The sequence below is a fragment of the Peromyscus californicus genome, unplaced genomic scaffold (assembly GCF_007827085.1).
Source record: "Peromyscus californicus insignis strain IS unplaced genomic scaffold, ASM782708v3 Scaffold_7__1_contigs__length_154581171, whole genome shotgun sequence".
Classification (NCBI taxonomy): Eukaryota; Metazoa; Chordata; class Mammalia; order Rodentia; family Cricetidae; genus Peromyscus; species Peromyscus californicus.
Window position 1 is genome coordinate 96,811,827 of NW_026294595.1, and position 21,436 is coordinate 96,833,262.

Consider the following 21,436-nt stretch of genomic DNA (forward strand, 5'->3'; position numbering starts at 1 on the left):
TTAAAGAACATTTTTTATAAAGATAGGTAGGAATCATGAGACAAATCAATATAACAGTTTGTTGGCTTTAGCTAGGTATCATGGAATGAATGTGGTCAGCTACTTAGAAGACAGGTAAAGAACAGGAGCCAGTCAGGTGGCTCGGCTGGTAGAGGCACTTGCTGTGAAGTCTGACCACCAAGTTTCGTTCCCCAGGGCCCGTGGTGGAAGAGGTAAACCGATTCCTGAAAGTTGTCCTCTGGTCCCCACATGTGGATGGATCATAGTGCAAGTCATATACAACTTACACACACAAAAATTAAATTAAAAAATAAAATTAAGTTCAAAACAGAGTGGAAAGCTCTGATACTGGGTGAGGTGGCACATATCTATACCTCAGCACTTGGGAGGCAGAGACAGGAATACCTCAGTTCCAGGCTAGCCTGGCACACAGAGGGAGACGCTGTTTCAAAACAAGCAGCCTGCATGGGGATCCCCCTGCCTCAGTCTCTCAGTGCTGGGATTATAGACGTGAGCAACTGGGGCCACACATTGCTAGGAATTTAGTTTTTTTTTAAAGGTTTTTCTTTAACTCTAAGGATAGAAGCCTTTTAAAATATCATTCAACCTCTTACATGCTGATTTGCTTTTCAGGTTCCGTACCTTCTTAAGAAATTATGTAGAGGACTGACTGTTGGTTTTATTCAAACTTCACAGAACAGGAAGTTGAATATGTGGAAAGCTGAATATGTGTAAATGAGTTAATTTATGTAAAGCACTCAGAGCAATGCCTGGGGGTATGATAGATACTCTCTAGGAATGAGTTATTGTTCAGGTCATTTATTATTATTATCCCTGCGGCTAATCCCCGGGAGCTGTCTCTTTGCCCAAGGCTGATTGCTGGGCCCTCTCAATCATCCTGTGTTCCAGGTGCTGGAGGCCACGGCTGCCCTCTACGATCAGGACCTGTCTAGGCTGGAGCTGCTCCCAGGAGGGCTTCTGGAGAGCCATGGGGATCCTGGACCACTTTTCAGCACCATTGTCCTTGACCAATTTGTCAGGCTGCGAGATGGTGACCGTTACTGGTTTGAGAACAGCAGGAATGGGTAAGGCTTGCCTGGGCCTTGTCTCAGACCCTCTGTGGCCTGGACCACAGGCCCTCTGCTTGGCCCTACACAGCCCCCACAGGCCTCAATTCCAGCCCCTCTGGGTCTCTCGAGTGAGGATTGGTCTCTGACAGCTCCCTAGGCTGGCAGACTCTCACAAATCACTATGGACCAGGGATTCTTTGCATGGGATACCTGAGTGTGGGGTCCTAGGTCTCTCCCTAACCATGACAGCTCCCTACCTTTCCTATGCCCAGACTGTTCTCTAAGGAAGAGATTGCAGAGATCAGAAACACTTCCCTCCGGGACATTCTAGTGGCTGTCACCAAGGTGGACCCCAGAGCCCTGCAGCCCAATGTCTTCTTTTGGCTTGCAGGTAAGTGACCTAGAGATGGCTGGAGGGGTGTAGGCCCAGAGTCTTGTCCTTCCTCAACTGCAGGCTTGGCTTGACGTGCCTGGATGAACACCCGAAGTGTGGTGTGAGCTAGGGTTCTGCCCTTGAGAAGTTTGGTTTTGGGCGCCAGGACTGTCACATACAGTTTCCCTGTGTACAAGCCCAGGAGGTGACAAACTGGGGGAGAGATCAACTCTTTCAAAGACCTGGGGAGGACTCTTGCATTCAAATGGGATGTGAGTAGCATTAGGAGCCAAATGAGAGCAAGGTTATTATACTCACAGGGGTGGGGAAAGAAGTGCTCTCTCTCTCTCTCTCTCTCTCTCTCTCTCTCTCTCTCTCTCTCTCTCTCTCTCTCTCTCTCTGTGTGTGTGTGTGTGTGTGTGTGTGTTAGAGAAAGGGGGAGTCGTTAGAGATTTTGAAGCTCATACTGGGACCTGCTTGCTACCTACACAAGCAAATGCCATGATCTTGCTAGAACGACAGGGGTGAACAGCCCCTTTCTCTCCAGTTCCCAGGATACCCTCACCTCCTCTGTTATCACCCTTCTCAGTGAGCTTGTGCCAGACTGTGTCCCAGTACCCAGTATTCCGACCTCCTCTGCCTCCCCAGGAGACCCCTGCCCACAGCCAGGTCAGCTCAGCACCAAGGGCCTGCCAGCCTGTGTCCCCCTCTTCATCCGGGACTATTTCAAGGGCAGTGGATTTGGCTTCGGACTCACCATTGGGACCCTTTGCTGCTTCCCCTTAGGTAGGAGAGTGATGGGTGGGGCTATTGAAAGGTGTCATCTAGGGGTTGGGGTGGGTTGTTTCGTGTGTGACAATAAATAGTACAGAGCAACTGTCCTTCTGGGTGGGAAGGAAAACAAAGGGAAGGAAAGGTGTCTAGCTGCAGGCAAGTGAGCTCCAAGGAGATTTGCCTCCTTGATCTCCGGAGGTGCCCCCAGGCCTGGCTTGGTCAAGTCTGTGAGAGTCCTGGCCCACACCTGTTTGTAAGAGTGTGACAGCCTAGGGGACTGCCAGAGACAATTGCTACGTGAGAAGCAGAGCTGGGGCAGACACAGTTTCTGGAGCAGGAACACGGCAAGGCTGTGTGGGGGTGGCCCAGCAGTCTGGTATGGTGTGTCTAGCTTGTGGCTTGGGGAATCCAAGTGTGGACTTAGTCCCTGGCTGAGTCATGGACGCATTTGGTGACAAGACTGATACTTTAGACGTTATCCAGAGCTCAGCTCCCCATGGGAGGCAAGTCGGTCCTTTCTTGGAGCCTCACACAGTTTGAAAGTCGTGCTGCAGCAGCAGGAGAGTCAGGACCAGTAGGCACCCTTCCTAAGGAAAGGAGTTGAGAAGGGAGCGACTCCCATCCCCTTCCCCCCTCACTGTGCCCTGAACACCCTACCCTGCTCTCGCATCAGTCAGCCTGCTCAGCGCCTGGATTGTTGCCCGGCTTCGGATGAGGAATTTCAAGAGGCTCCAGAGAAAGGACCGTCAGAGCATCATGTCTGAGAAGCTCGTAGGGGGAGTGGAAGGTAGGCCTGGGGGTAGCCGGGGTGGTGATGGGAAGGATATGACTTAGGGATCGGGTCCCTATCTCCATCCCAGAAGCCTGTGGAAAAGGCTGCTCGTGATTTAGGGCTACTGTAGGTGAAGCCTGGGCAGGTGGAGGAAAGGCATGGTAGGCATCGGACCTGCAGTTTTCCAAGTTTTAAAGCTCCTCCCGATGATCCTAAAGAAATGGAATGTGATAGAGGAGTGGAAAAGTCATAAGATCCTGCCTTCATTTCAAAGGGCTATGACTCACAAGTTCTGGATGGGTTTGCGGCATCTTACGCTGGAATTGGAGGCAACAGGGGTAATTAATGAAGGTCTGAAGTCAAGCATGGATTGGAATCTTCGTGTCTCCGCTGTGGACTGGCTGTTGGTCCTTAGGCAGATTTTGTTTTAAAACTCTAAACCTGTTTCTTCTTATCTGTAAAATGGGGATCCTAACGGTGCCTGTATCTTAGGCTGTGAAGAAATGCAATAACTAGTTCAAAGCACTATGGTGAGCATCCAGGAAACACTCAGGGAACAGTGGTCCTTATTCTCCTCATGGGTTAGAGGAACAGCAGAACTGTTGAGGAAAGAATGACCCTCAGGGCCTAGGAAGGGGCCGCGCTGCTGCTGAGACCCTCTCCTGGCCCCCTCTTTCCTGATGTGGTCTGCTACACCCAGCTGACCCAGCCCCGTCTCTTCCTTTCCAGCCTTGGAGTGGCAGGGCCGCAGGGAACCCTGCAGGCCAGTGCTCGTACACTTGCAGCCTGGACAGATCCGAGTAGTAGATGGTAGGCTCACCGTGCTCCGTACCATCCAGCTGCGGCCCCCACAGCAGGTCAACCTCATCCTGTCCAGCAACCGTGGCCGCCGCACCCTGCTGCTCAAGATCCCCAAGGAGTATGACCTGGTATGGCCTAGCTGCATCACAGATGAGGCAGTTAAGTGGAAGGGAGGGAACACTGAGCCGAGAGGCAGGGTTTCTGGCCTCTAGTCCCCAGATGCAGTGACTGGTAGAGAGTTAAATATGAATGTATCTGTCTTGTCCTGGACCATGCTGGCTGACCCGGTTTCCTCGTACTCTGGCAGCCACGGCAACTTCCTTCTTTATGAAGGATGCTCTTATATGTCCTAGTTAGGAGTTCCTGGAAGAACCTGGGTCCTCTTCCCTATTCTCCCATTTCAGCCAAGTGGATTTTCAGGCGCTTGGAGGGGAGTTAAACAGGAGGCTGACTGTGGGTTCTGACTACCCGACTCACAGTCCACTCCACTCTCTGCTCCCCTCCCCACCTCCCGCTTTTGTCCAGTATGGAGTAAACGGCTCCCGTAAGCTCATATTCTCTTCTGTAAATGGAAAGACGGTATCTCTTTTGCAAGGCCACACCGATGAGCCCGCGTGTGATCCAGGAGAAGCGCTGCTCTCTGGGAGGCTCTGATCTGTCTGCTCCCTGCTGCCTTTGTAGGTGCTGTTGTTTAACTCGGAGGAAGAGCGGCAAGCACTGGTAGAAAACGTCAGGGGGGCTCTGAAGGAGAGTGAGCTGAGCTTCCAGGAGTGGGAGCTTCGAGAGCAGGAGCTGATGAGGGCAGCAGTGACGAGGGAGCAAAGGAGTCACCTCCTGGAGACTTTCTTCAGGCACCTTTTCTCCCAGGTGTGTGCGTGGGATCAGATCTGGTGTGTGTGTGTGTGTGTGTGTGTGTGTGTGTGTGTGTGTGTGTGTGCGCGCGCGCGCGCGTGTGTGCACCTATGGTGGCATCCTTACCTGCTTGAGGCCATGTGGGTGGTGTCTCAAGGTTTGAATTCTCAGCTCGTAAGTCTGCCATGATTTAGGTCAAGTCACCAGACTTTTTTATGCTCCTGGAGTCCTAGGCCAGAGACCAGATCTGGAGGGGCGGGGCTAGGGGCATGTCCCAACTAATTAGGTTCGGCCACTTGCCTCACAAACCAAGGTAATGGTGGCTAGTCAGGGAAGGAATCTAATCAACATAGTCATGTGGGGAAGACGGAGAGGGAGCACTGCCACACTGTCTTTGGGGGGATCTGACACATTCTTCCAGATTATACAGGGAAAGGGCAGAGGAGGGAGCCCAGAGGCACTGTCGTCAGTCAGCCTTGGTCAAGCCACGGTGGGGTTGATTAGAATTTCAGTTTCAGTTCTGCACACTGACTCCCGAGAATGTGTTACTCCTTGTCCCTTAGGGGACATTCTGGTTCCCACGAGATGATTCACTTTGCTTAGGCGAGCAGCCTCAGTTCCCCATGGAGTACCTGCCTCTCTTTAGGGAGTAATGTCATCAGGGGCTGGCCTGCCTGCCGGTTCCGCTGCTCCTGAAGACAAGGGGAACTGCAGGTTTAGGCCGTAACTACAGGGTTCAGGCTCCTTTGCAGGGGTCTGGAACAGGTTGTAAAGTCCGGTGGCCAAACACCTTTCTTTCTCTCTTCTCGACGCCTTCAGCCTTGAAAGGGATGAGGTAGATTGGGTAGATTTAGGGCTGGTCACCCTAATACCACAGGAAGTTTTTTTTATTTTGTTTTTTGTTTTTTTTTTTTTAAAAAAAAGATTTGTTTTAATTATGTCCATGGAGGCAGGGAGGTGCACACATGATTGTGGATGTCCACGGGACAGAGACATCACATCCCTCTACAACTTGAATGATGGGCAAATGGTTGTGAACCTCCTGAGAAACCGAATGTTGGTGCTGGGAGCTGAACTTGGGTTCCCTTGGAAAGTATGTGCTCTTAACTCCCTAGTCTTCTGTCCAGCCCGAGCAGGAAACCAGAGCCTAAAGGAGATACACAAAATAAAGGCATAGATGCCAGGATTTAATTTGCTTTGAGGCGTCTGTAGAACCACACGAAGAGCTGGTGCTCTTCTGCAAAATACTCTCTGGGTTCTTTTCACACTTACTGTGGAGATGTTTCTACCCATCACAATCCTGTCTCCCAATGTAAGGCTCCAGGGAGACAGTGTGCAGGAATGAAGCCGAGCAAGCCGGTACTGCGTGTGTGGGGGGGTGGGGTGGGGGACGGATGGTGCCGAGAGCCGTAGTCCATCCCTTCTTTGGGGAGTGTACCTTGAAGCATTACTATCTACTACATGGACTTGTGAGAACTAACGGAAAGCTGTGGAAATTTAGGTAGAAGGGAAAATCCCAAGACCAATGTCCACATCTAGTACAAAATTAAAGATAACCTGGATAGAACACTGAAGTCGAGATAGGAGACGAAATGTAGAAAGCATGGTGGCACACAGCTGTAATCCTAGCACTGTGAAGGGAGAGAAACAGGAGGACTGGGAGTTCAAATCCAGCCTGGACTACTGTCTTAGAACCAAGAGTGTCTGTGGATATCACTTCAGTAATGAAGTGCTTTCTGGGATGTGTAAGACTCAGGGTTCTGTTCCCAGCATGGGGCTCAAGGTAGACATAAATACAGTGTGAGTCCCAAGAAGCTAATTGCTCTACTGGGATGGTGATGATATTCACACAAAAGACTGGTAAGGGATGCAGATTATAAAGGTGATCCAGGAAACACGTGATCTAAGACGGTAGAGAAGAAAAGCTTCCAGTCTGGTGTGAGATCATGATGGAGGTAAGACTGGGAAGGGCACAAAGTTGGAAAAGGTTTGGCCCAGGAGAAAGCAGTGGGTAGGACTGAGCAGAGGGGCACTGCAGAACAGGGAAAATTAGTGCCTAAGAAGGAGCAAGCTGGCTAGCTGGGAGAGAATTCATACAGGAGGCTATCATTCAATGGGCATGTGTACACAGACTCTGGGCCAGATAAACTCTCCAACTACTAAGTATAGAGTGTACACAAGAACCAGGGGACCCTCAGCTGGTGGGGTGGGGCTCTTTGCTAGGGCACAAGTGGGATCTGGGTGCCTGCACTCAGTTCAGATTTCATCAAGATGAAGGGAAGACCTCGTTCTGGGAGCTTAGTGGACAGTTAGGTCTCTCCATAGCTGCCCTGTACTTTCCGACCATTTCCCACACAGCCTCTCTTGTTGATCTTCATAATAACCTGTGAGATAAGTAGGGCAAGTGAGGAAAGGAAGCCCAGACAACCAAAGGGATGTGCCCGAGGTCATGTAACACACCGGTGGCAGGGTTGGGACATGAACCCAGGTCTCTTACCTCCAGCCCCAGGCTCTTTCCACTAAAGCACCTTGTTTGAAGGCGCAGTGTTTGCCTCATGAAAACACAGCCAGGCTTGGACTGAGCATCTGTTGACAGGCAGGAAAAACAGGTATTATGGCCTGTGGCCTACCTGCTTCCCTCACTGTCTTTTCTCGTGCTGGGGCAGTCCCTGGGTGAAATGGAGATGGCCTGTAATAAGAATTCTCCTCTCCCAACCCCTTTAGATGTAAAACAGACATATAGGAGTCACATAGTCTCAGGCACCCCAAGGGAGGACTTCCGCTTGGCCTAGAAAGGTCTGGGAGAGAATGCTGTTAGCAAGCGAGGCCTAGCTTCAATTCTCTCGACTTTCTCTCTGATGCTTCTTCCCTCTCTGTGTCTCTGAACACATCGAGCTCGGGTTACAGCGTGTCTGGGACCTCTTGGTTGTAACTCCAAAGACCCAGGTTGGGTCAAATGTACACACTTGGTTCAGTCAGCTAAGTCAGGGGGCCAGGCCTCTGTGGTGTAAGTGTAACTTACAGACCTGGGCTGCTTATGAGGGTATGTGCCGGACAGATGCTTCAGAAAGTGGCCTCACCCACCTGCAAGTGAAGGATGCCTTCTCTCACCGACCTCCCACCCCCACCCCTGTGTCTGCCTGAATGCAGGTGTTAGACATCAATCAGGCAGATGCAGGGACTCTGCCCCTGGACTCTTCGATGAAAGTGCGTGAGGCCCTGACCTGTGAACTGAGCAGGGCTGAATTTGCGGACTCCCTGGGCCTCAAGCCCCAGGACATGTTTGTGGAGTCCATGTTTTCTCTGGCCGACAAGGATGGCAATGGCTACCTATCCTTCCGGGAGTTCCTGGACATTCTGGTAGTCTTCATGAAAGGTGAGCAAGGAGAAAATAATTGTTCAGACAGAGGTGGGTCACTGAAGCTGAAGTGTGGCTGACCTGTTGGAAACAGAGAGCCCTGAGGCTAGGTCTTTAACTATGGCAGATGCCTGGAAGTCTAGTAAGGGGTTCTGGAGGTTGGGTAGGGCTCTCCTCACAGAAGCCTCCTTCTTTCAGGCTCCCCCGAGGAGAAGTCTCGCCTTATGTTCCGAATGTATGACTTTGACGGGAATGGCCTCATTTCCAAGGATGAGTTCATTAGGATGTTAAGGTTGGTTCACTCCAACAGCTAGGAGAGTCAGTCAGGACCGGGCCTGCCAGGAGGAGAACTGCCCACCAGAGGAATAGCTGTGAAGGAGAAGTCGGGCACTTCCTCCTCTTCTTTGTAACCAGAGCCTTCTAGAACCAGTAGGGAACTTGGGATTCAGCTAGCTGGGACCCTGTTGTGTGTGTGTGTGGGGGGGGGGGGCCCAAAGGCCTGGTGGGACAGTCAGTGAGCCTTTGTGTCTGGGCTTGGTGCCCGATCCCAACCCCAGGTCCTTCATCGAGATCTCCAACAACTGCCTGTCCAAGGACCAGCTGGCTGAGGTGGTGGAGTCCATGTTCCGGGAGTCCGGCTTCCAGGACAAGGAGGAGCTGACCTGGGAGGATTTCCACTTCATGCTGCGGGACCACGACAGTGATCTCCGATTCACGCAGCTCTGTGTCAAAGGTGGGGTTGCCTGGCTGGCAGGGCTGGCTTAGTGTTAGGCATAATCCCTACATAGTTTTAGGAGCCCACAGAAATACTTCATTTAAAAACCAGAAGAAAAATCAATAGAATAATGCATACATAATATAGCCAGCGTGGATTATATTCTCTTTTATACCCATGTAATTATCAAATAAAATTGCTAATTTATTTTTATTTGTACAGAGAAAAGGGCCCAAGAAGGGTAGAAATGCCTCGGGCCCAGGAATGCAGCCTGGCTCCTGGAGTGGGTGGGGTGAGGGTGGGGTGGGATACTTTTTTTTGTTTAGACAGAGTCTTGCTATGTCATGGCTGGGTGGCCTGGAACTTGCTAGTACACCAGGCTGGCCTTGAACTTGTGGCAGTTCTTCTGCCTCTATTTCCCAAGTGTGGAGACAACAGACATATGCTACTACACCCAGTTTGCGGGAGGAGATGTTGACTGGAACCCTGCTTCTCCTGGCTCCTTGCCAAAGCCACCCCAGCCCTGCACCTCCAAGCTTAGTGCCAGAGCAGGGAGGAGACAGTGTCTCTTTGTTACAACACTGCTTGGGCCAGGCTACCTTCTCCGTGACTAGGTTGTATGGTTCTGGACAGAGAGTGGTATATTGGGGGTTTTATCCCCCAACTCCCACCCTATCTCCTGGTTAAGTGCTCAGTAAACATTTGCTGAGTGCATCAAGACCCAATGCTACTGTCATGCCCCCTGCTCCCTGCCTTACCTGTGTCTGACTCAAGTGGGTGGGGACCAGGGTCTGAATGAGGGAAGGGACCGAAAACAAAAGCAGGGGGGTCTGTGTGTGGCCTGCTCTGGGCTGTCACAATGTCTTTGTAGCTTGAGATTTTCCTTGGGACATGTTGAGACCGAACCCAGTCCTTCCCAGGATTATGAGAAAAGTGGGGGCTGGCAGCATCGTTGGGCAAGATGTGGATAAACTCCTGCAAAGGCTTCCTCGGGCCTCAGGGCAAGGGGAGCTGGTGAAGAGGAAAGCTGATCCTGTAGCTTCCTAGGAAGCCAAACAATGAGCACTTGGCCTGAGGGCAGAGGCCAGGGAGGCACCTGGAAGGGAGCCAGGCTACACAGTCCTGGGGATAGTCAGGCCTGGGATGACTGGGCAGGGGACTGAGGATTCAGCGCAAGGTTAACAATGGGCAGTGTCTTGTTTCCCTTTTAGTCAGCACTGGGCTTCGTTCTTCCCTTCTGATCTTATTTGAAAAGATCTGACGTGACAGAAAGGTCTCAAGGATTTTACAAACAGCCCTTCTCTCTCACCAAGACTGGGTCGTGATCACTATTGCACCACATTTGCTGTTTGCTGAACAGCTGGAGCGTATAGATATCTGTACTTGGCGTTACACACTTGAACTTGGGGTGGAGAGATGGTTCAGTGGTTAAGAGCACTTGATGCTCTTGTAGAGGACCAGGTTCGGTTCCCAGCACCCATATGGCAGCTCACCACCATTTGTAATCAAGTTTCAGGGGATTAGATGTCCTCTTCTGGCCTCCTCGGGCATCAGGCATGCATGTGATACACATAAATCCATGGATACAAACACTCATAAACATAAATTTAAAACAAATAATTCTTTAAACGCTTGAATTTCATGTAGATCAGTTTACCATAAGCCAAGATATCTTTGGGGTTGGTTCAGAGCTTAGAAGCACCCTGGAGGCTCCAGGTTCCTGTAAGAACTTGGATTTGCTAACTAGTGCATGCCTTTAATCTCAGCACTCAGGAGGCAGAGGCAGGTGAATCTCTGTGAGTTCAAGGCTAGCCTAGTCTACAAAGAGCACTCCAGTACGGCCAGGGCTGTTACACAGAGAAACTCTGTCTCAACATCTCCCCCCAAAAAGAACTTAGATTTGCAGCTCAGCCTTGCCTTGCTCTCAGTGTTTAGCCCTGATGGGAACAATGAGATGAAGGTTTTTAAAATTATTATTATGATGAACATTTTCAAACACAGAAAGACTTTTGAGTGACCTCTCTTATAGCTCTCTATCATTGATTGGTAGATAGGTGAGTCCAGTTCTCACTGGGGCCAAGAGCTGAGGCTGGGGTCTCCAGAGGCAGGATCTCCTCTGGATGGAGACTTTCTACAGGTTTGAACATAGAAAAGAGGGGAGGGACCCTGTGCCTTAAGCTAGGTTCGCCTAGACTCTGGGCTCTAAGCTGTTCCCTCACCAAGCACTGCGTCGCAGGGGTGGAAGTGCCTGAAGTCATCAAGAACCTTTGCCGTCGAGCCTCCTACATCAGCCAGGAGAAGATCTGGTAAGCTTCCATCTGGGTATATTGGGTAGTTGTCCTTTTGTCCCTAAAGCGGCAGAGGTTGGGCACCCGCCCCCATCCCATGTAGCACCTTCTTGCAAATAGAAAAAGGGCCCACTTCCTCCAAGTGGGTGCATCCTGCATCAGGACGAGGGGAAAGCCTGCTCAGTTTCGGCAAAGCCCACTCAGTGCCGGTGCCAAGTGTCCTTGTAGAGGACACAGTTATATATGGAGACCTAAACTGGGACCATGTCTCTCTCTCTCTCTCTCTCTCTCTCTCTCTCTCTCTCTCTCTCTCTCTCTCTCTCTCTCTCTCTCTAACTATCTGTGGGACTCCTGCTGTCCTGTGTGGAGGGTTTTGATCTTTCCTGGACAAAGCTGGTTTGAAGGCAGAACAGGGCAGCAGGAGGTCGGATGGTAGATACCTTTTGCTTTTCCTTCCTAGCCCTTCTCCCAGGATGAGGACCCACTGTGCCCGCAACAACAAGACTGAGGCGTCACCACAGAGACTACAGTGCCCCATGGACACAGACCCTCCTCAAGAGATTCGACGGAGATTTGGCAAGAAGTATGCCTGCTTTGCCCCTACGGTCTGTGCATCCCTTCAGCAATCCATGCCATGGTGCTGGGCACTCTGCTTTATAGGCAGACAAATACTCTCTGCCCCAGAATGCTTTGGTGCAGGGAGTCTGGTGCGCCTGTCACTACAGTTCCCTGCTGATGAATACTAGAATGGTTGGAAAGACAAGGGAGCTTCAGGACTCAGGGATGTTTTCTCACCTCTGTCTGGGAAATCAGAGGGGCCTTCATCGAGGCCCTGCCCTACTTAGGTTTTTGTCTCTGAGATAAAACCATGACCAAAAGCAACCTGGGGAGAAAAGGGCTTATTTGGCTTACAGGTTACAATCTATCATAGAGAGAGGTCACGGCAGGAACTCAAGGCAGGATCTTGAAGCAGAAACCACTGAGGAATGCTGGTTTCTGAGTTCATTCCTCTTGCTGTTCAGTTACCTTTCTTATACAGTCTAAGCTCACCTGCCCAGGGATGGCACTGCCCACAGTGCACTGGGCCTGCCTATATCAGTTAACAAAAAAAATGCCCCAGACATGCCAATCTGATGGAGGTAATTCCTCAGTTGAGGCTCCTTCTTCCCAGGTGTGTTAACTTAACTAAAGCTAATTATGACAGGCCCATTGAGCCTTCTAAAGGCTCGCTGTGGGTGCCTGGTTGGAACTACAGACAGGGAGGGAAGGGGCCATCTGTGAATGGACCCTGGTGTAGATGGAGTGTATCCCCAGAAATGAAATGATCACTTGGAGGTCCGCTCTCACTTAGACAATAGGCGTAGCCTTTGGATCTGAACACTGCTTCACGAGACTGTCCTTCCCAGGCTGTCCCTCAGAGACGCCCCCTTGGGGTAGCACGTTGTTTCCATTGGTATTGAGTCCCACCAGCTAAGGGCTAAGGCTTCCTGTCTCCCAGGGTGACGTCGTTCCAGCCCTTGCTGTTCACTGAGGCCCACCGAGAGAAGTTTCAACACAGCCGCCGCCACCAAACGTTGCAGCAGTTCAAGCGCTTCGTTGAGAACTACCGGCGCCACATAGGCTGTGTGGCCGTGTTCTACGCCATCACTGGGGCGCTCTTCCTGGAGAGAGCCTACTGTGAGTGACATCATATGCCACAAGTCTGGGGCCTGGGACTGGGGCCGACTGTGAGTGACACACATCCCGTGGTGATGGGCTGCGGTAAGTGACAACAGCGTCACCTACAACTGCAGTGTTTTTCCTCCACAGACTATGCTTTTGCGGCACACCACAGTGGCATCACCGATACCACCCGCGTGGGCATTATCCTGTCCCGGGGCACGGCGGCCAGCATCTCCTTCATGTTTTCCTACATCCTGCTCACCATGTGTCGCAACCTCATCACCTTCTTGCGGGAGACCTTCCTCAACCGCTACATTCCCTTCGATGCCGCTGTGGACTTCCATCGCCTCATCGCTTCCACAGCCATCATCCTCACAGGCAGGGGCTGCCGCCCTGGGGTTCTCTCGGTGCCCGCTGCCCTTGCTAGCTTCCGTCCTCTGACACTCCTCCCCATACTCACTTGCACTTAACTTTAACGTGGATCTTGGGTGGCCTTCTCCGTAAGGATGGAGTTAGCTGGGCTGTGGGATGAAATTAAGCCCAGGAGCCCACCCTGGCCTAAATGGCTTTGCCTGTACTTTCAAGGGCACCCCTCAACTGCTAACTGACAATCTACCAAGACTCCAGCACAAGGGTACAAATTATTGCTTTCCTAGTTCTTATGCTTTAAACAGATCCGTGAAAGAAACCAAAGGAATGAGCTTCTTAATGGTATAATTTCAGACTTGTGTGGTTGTGTTAGTGGGTGGAAAGGGGGAGGACCAGAAGGCTGATTACAAGTCAGCAACCCAGCCCCCAAGGGTGCTGTTTTAGTCCTCCATATCTGTTTGGCACTTAGACGTGTTGAGCGGCCTCACTCGGCTGTCCCTGGGCTCATCACCCTGTCTGGTCTTTCTTAGTCTTACACAGTGCCGGCCATGTAGTGAATGTGTACCTGTTTTCCATCAGCCCACTCAGTGTCCTCTCTTGCCTCTTCCCTGGCCTCTTCCATGACAACGGGTAAGTGTGTGTGTGTGTGTGTGTGTGTGTGTGTGTGTGTGTGTGTGTAATGAATTTTTTGAAGGTAGAGGATAAATCTTCTTGAATAGTGAACGGTGTCAGTTTCTGGGATGGATTGACAGTGACCAACCTGATGGGCTGTTGTGCTGCTCCCCTGGGAACTCCAGGAGAGGGCCTGAAGAACACATCTCAGGACTCTTTGCTGTGTCTTTCACACAGGTCAGAGTTCCCTCAGAAGTATTACTGGTGGTTCTTCCAGACTGTACCAGGTGAGAACTCTTCCCTTCTCTGAATGTCTAGGCTTGACTCCAAACTCCAGGCTTCTGTCTGTCACTAAATAGCCAAATTCACTTAATTCCTGTGATGAGTTAGGCTCTGCCCTCTGGCCCACAGGACACTTCTGAGCAGTAAGAGCCTTAGGTGACTGCATTACAGCTCCCCCCAACCTTGGGCTAGTTCTCCTCTAAGAGGGGCTTACTGGACCCTATTCTGGACTGGTTCCAGAATATTCTGGCTGGGAGTAGGTCCATCTTCATAAATACTTATAACTACCATGACCATCGCTTGGAGGGAAGCTGTGCCCCAGCTGCATAGGAGAAGGACCAGGCTTTTTATCAAGCCAGACAGAAGCCCCCACCCACACCATAAGATGTCTTGACAAAGACTGGGAGGGGTGTATTCTAGCTTACTACAATCACCCATTTCAGAGCTATAGCTGTGAATCTATTAAGACTTGTCCTAAACCTGTTTATATTTTCAGCCCATTCCCTCCTTGGGGTAATGTGTTTTTCATTCATCCTCACTCCTTTCTGTGAAATACAGCAGGAGGTTTTTTTTTTTAATCCTACTGCTTTGAACTTCAGAGGGTGCTTGCTGACTTCCGCACACTGGGATTTGGTGGATAAGGCTGTATTTATGCTCTTCTCTCTGTTGACGATTTTACAGGCTGTGGTTCAATCCCTCCTTAACCTTTGCTTTTCCACACATCAGGGCTCTAATCTTCCTAATTACTGTCTTTCTCCTTGATCACTGGAGGCTATTCTGTGTTTCCACACCCCATCCTGGCTTCAGCATCACCCTCTCTGGACCCCTGGCATGGGATCCCCCATGAAAGATGGGGCTTTCTGCAAACTCCAGGCTGGATGGAGGACGCTGTCCGTTTGCTGGTTTAGTATGGTCCCATGCACAAATTGGTCCAGAGTTCATGTCATGTCCTATGATAACCAAGTAGAGTGGTACAGTTTTGACTCCATGGAGACAGAGCCTGGTATTTCCAGTGTCTCATCTGGAGATGTCTGTGCATCTGTTCATTCATTCACTCACTCATTCATTCATTCATTCAGCACACATTTATACAAAGCCTGCAATATGTCCAGCCCTGCCACAGCCAGGAGGGTCAGTGATGAGACAGCCTAGCATTGTTCTTGAGGACCTGATTGTCAGGATAAGGACAGACATTTAAAAAAAAATGTGACGACACCAGTGGAAAGGACCACAGCTATGGAAGATGAGCAGGGTCTGTTGAAATGAATGGTACCTATGATCTGGGGTGTGCCGGGGAGGGGAAAAGAGAGGCTCCTTAGTCTATGACTACTTTGTCACCCCTCTGCTTTGGAGGAGAAGTGGATAGGGACCCTGACTGAACCTCAGAAACACCCTCCACAAAGCACACCCCCTTAGTCTCCTGCCCTTTTCTCTTCACAGGCCTCACTGGAGTCCTGCTGCTCCTGGCCCTGGCCATCATGTATGTCTTCGCCTCCCACCACTTCCGCCGCCGCAGCTTCCGAGGCTTCTGGCTGACCCACCACCTCTACATTTTGCTCTATGTCCTGGTGAGGGTTTCTGGCTGTGAGCCAGGCCAGTGGGGTATAGGCAAGACATTCCTAGGGAGGCACTGAGGGCTGGGACATTGACTTTCCATCCCCTTAGTTATTTCAAGTATTCATTTCTCCACATCCCTCTACAAAGACGGAAATTATAGTGTGGGGATCTCCAGTAGGTTGACCCCATTATGCACCTCTCAGAGGATCCCTCCCTGCCGTGGGTTTTTTTTGGTAGCAGTCCTGCCAGGTTCATCCACATTCCTCACAGGCTCCCCCACACCGTATCTTTCCAATCTTTCTCTATCTTTACATGGCTGGTTTTTGGTTCCTGCATCTTAAGGAGGAATTACTCTTTTAGAGAAACTTTAATGGGTTCTATTTTTGTTCTGATCTCATCTGAGAATGCATTAGCCATATCACCCAACTAAACAATATATACAACTATAAAGTTAATAAGATTGCTCAAAAACACCAGCCCGATTGATGAGAAGATGGACTTTAAGACTCCACCTTGCTAGGTTTTGGGACGGGCAAGTGGTTCAAGAGGACAATGAGATGGATTACTAGAGAAAAGGAGTTTATTACAAGTGTTATTAACACCATGGACAGACAGAGACGTAATAGCATGGTCTAGGCTCCAAGGAGAGTTCAGGACACAGCACCAGAGACAGACAGAATGGCCGGGTCTCTGAAGACTGTCAGAGCCTAGGTGGCAGAGGAAGGGCTCTCTTATACCTTCTGAGGATGGGGGAGGTTCACAGCAAGAGCCAGGAGGAGGCAGGGAAGGAAGTGGAGAACAGAATGTGGCACCCCTTGCATGTAGACTCATGAGATGTCATGACACTGGCCAGTCAGCTAACTCAGGACTCACAGACAACGCCTGTCAGTGTCTGAGAGCAGACCCAAGTGGAGGCTTGATTCTAACCATTCTTACAGGCCTGTCTTGTTTCCTTCACCACCTGGGATCCAGGGTTCCTTCCCTTCACATCCCCTCTCTCCTGTTCCCTTGGCCCTCCACTGTGTTCTCATCAGCTGATTCGCCTGAGTTACTGAGCTGACTCTGACCTGGTCCCTGGGCGTGCCCACCTTCCTCAGGTACACAGTTTTCCCCAAAGGGCACCCTCAGCTGACTGAGAAGCTGAACCAAGTCCCAAGGCCTGTACTTTCCCACCAGTTGATCGATGGCTTGGCTGCTGGCATTCAGAGAATCCAAAGCCCCTACGACCAGCATTTTTATCTCCTAGCAGAATAGTACACAGGGGTCTCCTTTGTTCTGAGATGCAGAATGTACCACTGCCTGGGTGTGGCTGAATCCTATTATCCCCCCTTCCCCCTCCCAGATGCAACTCTGTCCCCACTGATAGTTGGGAGGACATCTTGCCTGTGGCTCAGCACTTCCTGATTTTGAAATAACTATCTGCCTTGGCTTAGGATATTTCCTAGAACTGCTGATGTTTGTTTCCAAAGAATCTCTCCCTCCTTTGGGAGCTCTGGTTAACTAATTTCCTCCCTCCCTCCCCAGTAGTGGGTGGAGCCCTAACCCGCTGCCTACTGCTTTTGCTAAGAAAATGTCCTTTCTTGTTCCTGGTGATAAAATGAGTGGGGAGACCCAGTAGAGTGGTTAGCTTGATTCTCTAAGCCCAGGACTGCTTTCTGATTCATGGCTGGATCGTAGACATCACTGGCTTGCTGGGCAGCCCTGGCCCAGCAAATTGAGAGCATTTCACCTGGGTAGGGAGATCAGGGTCAAAGCAACATCTCCCTTATCACAGGGGGTGGAGGGAGGCTTGGCTCTGTGCAGAGAGGAAAGGTATAAGTAAAAGACCCCCAGTATAGAGCAGGGCCAAAGCAACTTCCTCCCACTTACCACAGCGGGATGGAGGGAGCAGACCCTGAGAAACAATATCTAGGCTGACACCTCAGCCTAGACTGAGCTTCTCCACCACCTGTGTGGAAAGGTTAAAACATGTGGAACCCTTGACTGGAGAAGGAATTCCTGACCAAGAGGAAAGGTTAAAACATGTGGAACCCTTGACTGGAGAAGGAATTCCTGACCAAGAGACCTGAATTCAATGGCATGGATAGCAACCAAGGGTCTCTTCTGTCCTAGCTCTGTGACAACTCTAACCCCTGTCCTCAGGAATTTAGGATTTGCTGCAGAGACCAGTGCCCTGTGCACACCAAACAGAAGAAACTGCTGTGCAGTGTCCCAACAGTAAGCCGTAGGAAAGCATGGAGGAGAGCTTCACTTACACTGACCCGGCTAGGCGCGACTTTGTGGGACCTCGGCCACAGCTTTAGAAGAGACAAGCTAAACAGCGACAAGGCTGAGTGGACACTGAAGAGCAATCCCGGTAGCAGGACCTAGGGAGAAGGGCATGCACCTGGATGTAAGCGTCAGAACAGGGTTAGGATATTCAGGGGACGGAGGAGACAGGCCTGGGGAGTGGCAGGACATGCTGCTGACATGTGGGGGTGGCCGATGAGGCAGAATGGTTATGGCTTATCAGAGAGGTCATGCTGCATGGTGGAGCAGAGAGAGAAAGGAGCAGTGGGTGAGGAAACTAGGCTTGGACCACACCCATGATTGGGGTGGCAGATGGATTGGGGCCAGCGCAGGAGCTGGAAATGAGTGGCCGGGGAGGTTGAGCCAGAAGCAGCCGAACACTGTTGCTGAGGTAGCAGTGAGGCAGGGAGGTGAGAGGGGGTCACTAGTATCACAGGCTGCAGAGCGGGAGCTGGCACGGCTTACAGAAGACCCTGTAGTGGGGTGGGGGGCGGTAGCAGATGCCTGTAGTCCTAGCTACAGTCCCAGACTGAAGTAGGAGGATTACAAGTTCAGAGCCTGCCTGGTCTACACAGTGTGTTTCAGGCTAGTCTAGTCAAATCATTAAGACAACCTCAAAATAAAAAGTAAGAAAAAGCTGGGATGTAGCTCTGTGGTAGAGCACTTACCCAGCACATGAGTCTCTAGGTTTAATCCCCAGAAAAGAAAGGGAGGGAGGGAGAGAGTCCTGAGGTGGGTTATACCCTGTCAGGTTAGTTCATGGAAAAGATAAACTAGTTAGGTGTTCTTAGCCACCAAAAGGTGGAAGAAACAGGGCAGCCCCTTTCCCAACAATTGCCAAGTGCCAAATGTGTACCCAGCAGGCATCACGGAGATCCAAGACCACGTTAGCACAGTCGCCACCTCCACAGACCATTCAGGAAAATAATATGCATGCGAATGAACAAAAGCTGATCACGGATGCCGGAAGATTAAATTAAGAGATATGCTAGGATGCGACGGACATAAGGTGGAGGGGGTGCCATTTCTGCTGAGGATTGGAAAAGGGCAGAACTAGGGGCAGGATGGCTCAGGCTTCCCCTTACCCCTTAAGTGCAAAGACTCTGAACCCTAAAGGACTTGTGTTTGAGGACCAGGGAGGGAGAACCAGCTAGTAGGGTTCTAGAGGTCGGAGTGCTGCAAGGCCTGAGGGAATTCACTAAAGCTTTTTAGACAGAAGACATGAGAAGAAGTACTTCAAAAAGTCACATCTGCCAGGTGTGTTGATGCAGGCTTGTAAATCCTGCACCCAGAGGGCTGAGGCAGGAAGATCGCCACAAATTCAAGGCCAACCTGGTCTGTCTGTCTGTCTTTCTCTTTCTGTCTCTGTCTCTCTTTCTCTCTGTCTCTGTCTTTCTCTCTCTCTCTCTCTCTCTCTCTCTCTCTCTCACACACACACACACACACACGCACACACACACACCACATCACACTGGATATCTTACAGAATCCAGGTGGAAGTCAACTTGGCTATGTCTGGAATGATAGTATTCCTTTGGAGTGCTTTGGAGGATGACGGTGGGGTGATTATCTTAGAATCGAGAAGGAATTGATACATGGCAAGGTGGGGAATGGATGCACCAGTGGGTGTGGTCATGGGGTCTAAGGCCAACGCTGGCCCCAGTCTGTTGTGTGTACCATTTCATCTGAGCTGTGTTCTCCACTCTGTTCAGCTCATCGTCCATGGCAGCTTTGCTCTGATCCAGATGCCCCGATTCCACATCTTCTTCCTGGTCCCGGCAATTATCTATGTGGGGGACAAGCTGGTGAGCCTGAGCCGGAAGAAGGTGGAGATTAGCGTGGTGAAGGCTGAGTTGCTGCCTTCAGGTACAAGCCTGGAGATTGTGAGGGAACCAGCTTGGTTACTAAGGCAACTGACAGAGCACAAGCAGTGCCTGGACCACTCCAGTCTACTGGCCTGGCCCAGTGGAAGTGGAAGGGACCTGGGGTCACTGGGAGGAGTAATCTGATGAGAAATGTTCTTTGCTAGAGGATTGGGCCCCTCTTAAGACTGTGTGGAGGAGCCCAGGCCAGGCTTCCCCTTGCCCTGTTCACCCCTAGCTCCTCTTCAAGGCAAGGTTCCAGTGGGGGAATGTCTACCTTGTCATCAGAGCTGAGGCTGTAGTTGGGGAAACTTTCTGGAGGCCATGCTGTTGCTAGGTTCAAGGCAATAATCTCCTGCATCATCCCTTCCCAGGAGTGACCCACCTGCGATTCCAGAGGCCCCAGGGCTTTGAGTATAAGTCAGGGCAGTGGGTGAGAATCGCCTGCCTGGCTCTGGGAACCACCGAGTACCACCCATTCACGCTGACCTCTGCACCCCATGAGGACACACTCAGCCTGCACATCCGGGCAGCTGGACCCTGGACCACCCGCCTCAGGGAGATCTACTCACCTCCGACCGGTGACACCAGTGCCAGATACCCAAAGGTGCCCAGACATCAGGCCAGATACCTACACACTTTTATATCCCCCCAGTATGACTAGGCTCCCGACTGTACTGCCCCCTCCCTGAATCCAGAGACTGGTTGTCCCAGAGAGCATCACAGACCCAACCCCCACCCTGTATTCTTCCTGATGTCATGTGACTCCCTTTCCCTGTCCACCGTTTTCATGTCTGGCTTCAGAATGATGGCTAAGCTGAATTTAAAAACCACTGCCCTCCCTACAGCTGTACCTCGATGGACCCTTTGGAGAGGGCCACCAGGAGTGGCATAAGTTTGAGGTATCAGTGCTGGTGGGAGCTGGAATTGGGGTCACCCCCTTTGCCTCCATCCTCAAAGACCTGGTCTTCAAGTCATCAGTCAGTTGCCAAGTGTTCTGTAAGAAGGTGAGTGCCAGCCAGCCCACGGATCCCTCAGCACTGCCCGTAGCTCCCGCCTCTGTTTGTGTCTCTGCCATCTGGGCAAGGACAAGTTGGTCTGAAACCTGGAGAGGGGTGGTGTGTTGGAAAGATGCCAGGTTGTCCCGACGGGCAGACTCGGTATACTGATGTCTGTGGGACCCTGCCCAGTTTCCAAGAGCTCCTTCACTCAGCCACGGGGTGAGCCACACAGGAGTAGCTTGTGGGAGTCCCTCCAGGAAGGGCTGAAGGGAGGTGAAACAAAATAAGCGACGAACGAAACTGCATTCCCTCATCCAGAAGAGGCCAGCCCTTGGAGCGCCGGGCTGGGAGAGGGAAGGGCACCTTTGGGGTGGGGCACAGGTCGAACTGGCTCAGGTCTCAGGGTTGAGGAGAGGTGCCAAGGTAGGACTTGCGGGTGGGTTGGCCCTGGCAGCACAGCCCAGCCTTCAGGCCCCCTCCACACAGGCCCCTTTCCTGTAGTTCGGACCCAATGGCAGGCCCCTGCTTGTCTCTCTGGGCCTGGCAGGTGAATCAGGTGTGCTGGAATGCAGCAGGCGGAGGCCCAGCCTCCATGCTGTCAGCACTCAAAGGGTGACAGCTCCTTTCCTGTCCTTGTTCAGTGCCATATTCTTGGGTCCTTCACCTGCAGCACCTGGCTTTTCCTCCTGAAAGTTGAAGTTGCCCCACCACCCCCAGGGGAGCCTACCTTTCATCACATTTCAGGCAGCTGGGGATCCCCAAGGTGGCTGCTTAAAGTTCTGCCTCTAGGCAGCTGCTC

The 21,436-nt window shown here is 51.3% G+C and overlaps 1 protein-coding gene across 1 annotated transcript in view; it reads left to right on the forward strand.

The window, feature by feature from the left end:
- Nucleotides 1-21,436, forward strand: part of Duox1 (dual oxidase 1) — a 33,658-nt gene that overhangs the window by 9,608 nt on the left and 2,614 nt on the right. The window contains exons 12-30 of the mRNA XM_052725586.1: nucleotides 910-1,085; nucleotides 1,343-1,461; nucleotides 2,092-2,229; nucleotides 2,891-3,004; nucleotides 3,719-3,918; nucleotides 4,472-4,657; nucleotides 7,793-8,018; nucleotides 8,199-8,292; nucleotides 8,558-8,733; nucleotides 10,952-11,021; nucleotides 11,464-11,586; nucleotides 12,502-12,680; nucleotides 12,813-13,043; nucleotides 13,565-13,664; nucleotides 13,884-13,933; nucleotides 15,369-15,496; nucleotides 19,487-19,640; nucleotides 20,011-20,243; nucleotides 20,485-20,643. Coding sequence (XP_052581546.1) covers nucleotides 910-1,085; nucleotides 1,343-1,461; nucleotides 2,092-2,229; nucleotides 2,891-3,004; nucleotides 3,719-3,918; nucleotides 4,472-4,657; nucleotides 7,793-8,018; nucleotides 8,199-8,292; nucleotides 8,558-8,733; nucleotides 10,952-11,021; nucleotides 11,464-11,586; nucleotides 12,502-12,680; nucleotides 12,813-13,043; nucleotides 13,565-13,664; nucleotides 13,884-13,933; nucleotides 15,369-15,496; nucleotides 19,487-19,640; nucleotides 20,011-20,243; nucleotides 20,485-20,643 — 2,856 coding nt within the window. The remainder of the gene's footprint in view (nucleotides 1-909; nucleotides 1,086-1,342; nucleotides 1,462-2,091; nucleotides 2,230-2,890; nucleotides 3,005-3,718; nucleotides 3,919-4,471; nucleotides 4,658-7,792; nucleotides 8,019-8,198; nucleotides 8,293-8,557; nucleotides 8,734-10,951; nucleotides 11,022-11,463; nucleotides 11,587-12,501; nucleotides 12,681-12,812; nucleotides 13,044-13,564; nucleotides 13,665-13,883; nucleotides 13,934-15,368; nucleotides 15,497-19,486; nucleotides 19,641-20,010; nucleotides 20,244-20,484; nucleotides 20,644-21,436) is intronic.